The sequence below is a fragment of the Wolffia australiana genome, chromosome 10 (genome assembly GCF_029677425.1).
Source record: "Wolffia australiana isolate 7733 chromosome 10, ASM2967742v1".
In the NCBI taxonomy this organism is placed as follows: domain Eukaryota; kingdom Viridiplantae; phylum Streptophyta; class Magnoliopsida; order Alismatales; family Araceae; genus Wolffia; species Wolffia australiana.
Window position 1 is genome coordinate 7498838 of NC_135844.1, and position 6571 is coordinate 7505408.

Below are 6571 nucleotides of genomic sequence, written 5' to 3' on the forward strand. Positions count from 1 at the left end.
ATTTGTTGCATTTTAATTATATTTTCAAGCTAGAATCTCATGGCTATTATAGGCAACAAAATGTATAAAATCAGAACAAGTGCCCAATGAATCTCTGTTTTAGGCTACCTAGACAAATGTAAAAGATCATTTAGAACTCTGCTTTGGGAAACCTTACCAACTAAGGAAATACACTAAGCCAGATGCAAGTTGTAGCGTCACATTTACCACATTACTTTGAAGATTTAATTACAACAATCTTACTTGGCACTTACCATGACAGGTTTTTATTTTCAGAGAATTTCTACAACTTAAATGGAATGACAGACCTGGTAGATGTATTTCATAATCAGTTCATAGTGTAAAAACTATCTAATGAAACATATGTTGCATGTGTTAAGATCAGTAGTAATCATTGTATAGAACATCAGCTTGAATTTTGGCATTTATTGAAAGTATATCTGATCTTGGCTTCCCTGTTTCTCCAGTGTAGTGGGGAGGAGGGAAAATCACCTTGGCAGCACCTCAATCCAAGGTTCCACAGAGTATAAATATTTCAACAGCAAGTTTCAAGCTTTTGAAATTAGTAAATATAAATAAGAAGTAACATTCATGATCAAACTTACCAAAATCCTATCTTTAATGCCAAAATTTTGCTTTGCTTGTTTCAAATTAGTCCACCAAAAAAGACACCTCAAATGGCTCTAACACATCATATGCAGCATAAATATCTTCCATATGGTGATAATGTATACTAAACCAAGATTTAGATATGAATGGGCTCTTAAACTAATGCATATTTTGTTTCAAAAAACCTTTATTAAGGAGGTACTTGGACAACAAATGTTCTAGAATTATGATTGGAGACAAATTGTGAAAAATCGTTGTTTAAGTAACATAACGAACCGAAAGAGTGGTGATAAGATTTTTGGGAACAACAACACCTTTATCATGAACAAATATTAATATTAAAGTAATAATGAAGCTTTGGGTAGAATTTTCATGCATGATTTTTTCCCCAAACTTACCAGCCGTTGATCAATGAAGGGAAGACGAATCTGTGAAATCACAAAAGATTGAATAAATTTAGGGGGATGATAAAAATACGTATCTTAAATTATTAGAAAGCAATAGGATGGTATATGAATATATGTATAAAATATGAAATGAGATCGAAAATAGATGTATTACATTTCTTCAAAACCTACCCGGCATATTATAGCTGTTTAAAATCATAGGCGGCATTCAATAAAAAATAAACACGTGACAAAAGTAGGCAACCAAGTCATTCTCATAGAAAAGGACAGGGAATACTTTACAAAGTGACGTGGGTAAGATCATCTTCCAGCAATGATGCGGAGGCTAAAAGACACCCTCCCAGAGCACAAAGAACTTCAATAACATTCCAAATCAAATGCCATAATGAACAAAAGCATGTTCTACAGAGAATATTTTATTTGCAAACTAAACATCAGAAGCGAATTGAGTGATAAAACCGAAACTATGCAGGGGAGAGGAACAAATATGAGCACCGATAACCTCAGTTCTTATGGAGACTCCGGTTATAATCTCTTCTTATCTCCCACAGTTGATGACCAACTTCATTCATTGCCGGACGAATATTGCGAGTAGAAGACGCACATCTGAACGCCAGATTAAATAGCTGTGACAACACGTTCTCGTCTACCTCTTCTCTTAGCAGGGGGTCCATAATCTCCTTGATCCTCCCCTCATTATAACTCTTAAATGCCTGAAATATGAAAATCCTAATCATCCACTCCATCTTTTAAAGAAATTCAAACACAATTGAATAAGAGGCTTCAAAGGAAGAGTCTCTCATTTAGGATTGAACATCTAATTAACTTGGCAAAATGATGATAATAAAAAAAATAATTCCAATGCCTCCAACATCTTATATTACTAAGCATTATCAATTTACAGAAGCTGCAAACTATTCATGAATAAAATAATGTTTACCGCACTAGAGGGCAATTCAAAAAGTCGAACAAATTAAGTAGAAATATGGTTAATAGAGAAGTGTTTTAAAACTTTTCAAAGTTCGAGAAAATGTTTTGAAAAATGATAAGAAACTTAAAGTTTTTACAGCATGAAAAAACAAATCAAAGAATTAAAGCAGAAAAGAAAAAATCTACTTGACAAACTGATACGACTCTTCCACGCACTAATGTGCAATGGAAGAAATGAGCCAGGGACGTGCAGAGCAATACAAGAGAGACAACTAACAAGATCGAGGTCAACATTATAAATGACGGGAGATCACGCTGGAGAGTTGGGAATTTGTAATGGACTTTCTTGAAGAGGAGCTTTTGGAGATTATCATGCTCCTGCTTGGCTGGCTTAGGGAGATCCTCCCTACCAGACGACAGAATGATCTGGTCCGTAGTATCGTTTTTTCTATTGCATTGTATTCTTTAACATAAACTCCATTCTTCAATAAATTTATCCAAGGTTGCTCCAACTTAGGGTAACCTCTTGGAGTCATCGTTCCTAATTCTCTCTCTCACCGTCTAAGACATTAAGGAGCGTATCACAAACCATGTTTCTGCACACTTTCCAAAATACAAGAAATGTTTTAACAAATGAAGAGAAACTGAAAGCAAAATCACGAGATTATAGATTTTATGACAGTTTCATACCATTCGTGAGAGTAAAAAGTTTTTACAGCAGGAGAAAAAAATTTAAAAAGTTAATCAGAAAAGTAAAAATTTAGCTAACATACTGGAGTTTGCAAACTTATCAACTTCAAGAAAATATTTCTAACGAATAATAAGAAAACGAAATCATTAGATTATAGATCTTATTCGAGCTTCATATCATTCACTAATATGCTGCAATGAAGTTGTGTTTAGGGAAGGACTGTATAGAAGGACAGCAAGGTGCATGATATGGAGAGTTTCATTTCAAACTGATTTCGGAGGAAGTGAAGGGTTGGGAGAAGGCCAATAAGATCTTTCATGGATTTCACATTCATTATATTACTAGCTTCAGGTTGATCACTATCTCGGATGATCTTTCCTCTTTTCTAAAAAAAATCAATCATGAATTAATGTCTTTGGAAAAATTCAAGAAAAATTATCGACGAATGATGAGGGAATGAAGGCAAAACCATGAGATTATGGATCGTCAAAAAGATCAGTAATCAGGAATGAGTTTCAATCTGGCCAAGAGTAACAAAATCCTGCTCACCCATTTGACCGTAAGCCTTTCATCAGGTGGTTTTGTACGCTCTACAGGCCGCCTTCCAGATAAGATTTCTATGAGCAAGACACCATATGAAAAAACATCACTCTTCGGAGTGAGCTGATTGGTCCGGAGATATTCTGGATCGAGGTACCCAAATGTTCCTTTGACTTTAGTTGAAATATGGGTCTGCTCCGTATCATTATGGCTGACCTTTGCAAAACCAAAGTCGGCTACTTTGGCCCTAAAATTCTCTGTAATCAGAATGTTTGAAGACTTGACATCTCTGTGTATAATCATCCTCTCTGCACAAAGCAAGTAAATTGTAAATCACCAAATTTGCAGCAAGCATTAAGATAAGAGAATTACAAGCGCATCACCTGCAAATAAATGGAGGTGAGTTAAGCCATGAGCAATATCAATGGCAATCTCCATCCGTTGGCTGAAGTTCAGAGCTTTACCATCAGGCGCTGACATTCAGTGAAGAACCGGAAAAAATCAACTCGGTGAAAGAGTTTGAGCCGCCAGAGAGAGAGAGAGGAGAGAGAAAAAGAAAATAAATAAATAATGTCTTCTTAGATCAGGCGAAGATATCAGTATTTATACAAAGGGCTACAAATGTTAAGAAGGGAAAATAAATAAAGAAAATGGAGAGAGAATATAAGTCAATTAAAAAAATAATGTACCTACCATCAAGATGCTCCCGAAGGGTGCCATTGGATACATACTCGGTGATGATAAGTTTCTCGTTTCCGGTGTCAATAAAGCCAAGAAATCGCACCAGGGACATGTGATCAATCTTTGCAAGAAGTTCAACCTCATTAAAGAAGTCGGACAGCATAGCTGGAAAGTGTTCCTGAAAAGCATGATGTGATGATGCAAAAACATCAGCTATACGGTATTGACAACCTTTTTACCAACAGTCAACATACCCCGCTGTCATCGGCGTTGGTGTTTTTGGGTTGGCTAAAATTAATGTTGAGAGGATAACTGGTTTTGTTTCCAGATAATGACTAAAAGCATCCAATACCCTTCATTGTCCCCACCTTGAGTGATGATAACAATTTCAACATCTTCATCCTGGTCGCAGATGAAGGGTGATGATGTTTATTCATCGTCTATCACAATCTTAGTGAGGTTGACAAAGGGTCAGTGACAAAAGGAAATGACAAGAGAAAGTCATCATCGTTGTCGTCGTCATCATCATCATCATCCTCATCCTGGCCAGGACAAATGACAGGGATGATGGGGATAAATGACAAGCTCTGGAAATTGACTTGGTCATCATTAACTCCTCAAGATCCCCTCAACGTCCACCATCAACCCCAACAAGAAGTTCCAAATCCTATTAGCGAAGCCTCACCCCAAGACTTGCTAGCTCATTTTATTTTAATTATAATTTTAACTTATATATTTTAATACTATATTATCTCAATAACACACTTTTTCTCTTCTCATATCTTTTGAGACCCATCTCAGAATCCTAACAAGTGTATTTGTTAGTATCAATAAACAAAGAGGCTTGTAAATGGCTACCTTTGTCGCCCGTTTAACAGCCACCACTTCCCCATCTGGAAAGACTGCCTTGTACACAGTTCCAAACCCACCCTCCCCGATCTTGTACACCGGAGAAAAGTTGTGGGTTGCCTTTGCTATCTGATGGAAGGATAGATTCTCAGAGCTTACTCTAGAAATCTGAGATGAAAATGAAAACCTCGAAGGGCTGGATGGCACACGCGAAGAGCTTGCTGCCCCTCGTGATGGACTGCCAGGCAAACGATAGGGGCTGCCAGTTGGATGCAACGGGCTGGCATGCGTTCGATGGGAACTGCCAGATGGATGCAATGGGCTGCCAGGTGGACGTAGGGGGCTGCCAGGTGGATGCATGGGGCTGGCCGGTATGATCTGCAGGGGTTCAGACTTCTTCACAGAGCTTGGTCTTTCATGAGAAGATGGAGCTGAAAAAAAAGGAGGTTGATGATTGCCCAGAGTTTTGATAATTTGTAAGGAATGGGTGTCAGATTCACTGTTGCCCATGCCCATTATTTGATTCATGGAAGATAGTTCATGAACAGATGGTGCTCAAGGGTTCCTCTCAGATTGAATTTTCTTCAATTTGGTATAATTCTGAAGTGTAATAGGTTGTCTTTTTAGGCATAGATGATAAGCAGAGTGAAATGATACGAATTTTATCACTGTTTCGGAGGGAAAACACAATTTAAAAGAAAACTTTGTTGGTGAGTAATGGATGGCAGGTCCAGGGTTTCATGATCACTATTTGAGGATGCACACTAGTTCCATCACCATTGAATTTGGCGTCAATTCTGCATAGTTCCGAAGTTTTGTGAAATGATTCCCTCAGTGAAATGATGGTTTTTCATGAATTTAACAGCAGTTTTAAATGAAAAGCATCAACTAAGAAACCAACCAGGAGAGTCACTCATGCCCATTATTTAATTCCACGAAGATAGTTTATCAACCAACGATGCTCAAGGATTCCTTTCCCGTCGAATTTCGCTTCAATTTTGCACATTCTGAACTTCTATGGGCTTAAATCTCTTCATTCGTAAATGCTTAGCAGAGTGAAACGAATGAACTATTCATGAAATTCATCACAATTTTACATTAAAAACGCCCATTAAAGCAAAGTAGGTGACCCCCGTTTCAGATATCACCCATAACGAAGAACAAGAGAATACGGTGTAAGCATATCATCATAGAAAACTCACTCAATTTTACATCTTTCCTATTGAAAGAGATATCGCGCTCCTTCTTCTTCGTGTAGAAGCAAGGACACATCAGAACGCAAAGAAAAAGCAACCACCACGGATCCATGAACATCTCCTCCGGCCTAAAGGCGAATTCTTTCCACTTGTCCACTCAATCTAGAACTCGACAGAAGCTTCATAGGCGTAAACCGAAAACGAACATCCGCTCCTATCCCTGGCCATTGAACTTGGAAGTAGTCTGAAAATTTAATGGAACCCTAATCAATAGATCGAGTGAAAATCCCGGAAAGATGATTGTAAACTCTTTTCTCGTGGCGATTGATCCGGGGAGACATCTGTATTGCTCGAACCCAAGCGAATACGAGTAGGGCGGCGAAGGCCTGAAGTTAAAGACCCAATTCATCTTCGACCGAGACTGGGAGGAAGACTTCATGACAGATCGCAAGCTGGCGTGGAAAGGTCAACTCAGATTCAAGTTCACCACCTTGGCTGAGAGAGAGAGAGAGAGAGACAGAGACAGAGACAGAGACAGAGACAGAGACAGAGACAGAGATATATAGAGAGAGAAAGGATAAATAGATAGAGATAGAGAGAGATGGAGACAGAGAATTGGGACTTAAGAATAATTAGTAAACAATTTTAGTCAACAGTATAAGAGAAAG

The 6571-nt window shown here is 38.0% G+C and overlaps 1 protein-coding gene across 2 annotated transcripts; it reads right to left on the reverse strand.

Moving 5' to 3' along the window:
* Nucleotides 1-352: 352 nt before the first annotated feature.
* LOC144708626 (calmodulin-binding receptor-like cytoplasmic kinase 3) lies at nt 353-6348 on the reverse strand. Of its 2 annotated transcripts, XM_078582036.1 has the most exons (7): nt 5910-6348; nt 4717-5138; nt 3871-4036; nt 3561-3650; nt 3187-3485; nt 1519-1729; nt 353-1037 (listed from the first exon to the last, which is right to left on the reverse strand). In XM_078582036.1, exons 1-6 carry the CDS (start codon nt 6019-6021, stop codon nt 1520-1522), a joined length of 1299 nt encoding a protein of 432 aa, XP_078438162.1. In that variant the 5' UTR covers nt 6022-6348; the 3' UTR covers nt 353-1037; nt 1519. The 2 variants fall into 2 exon arrangements, with proteins under 2 accessions (XP_078438162.1, XP_078438161.1); XM_078582035.1 differs by lacking the exon at nt 353-1037 and having other exon boundaries at nt 1378-1729; nt 5910-6344.
* Nucleotides 6349-6571: the final 223 nt, after the last annotated feature.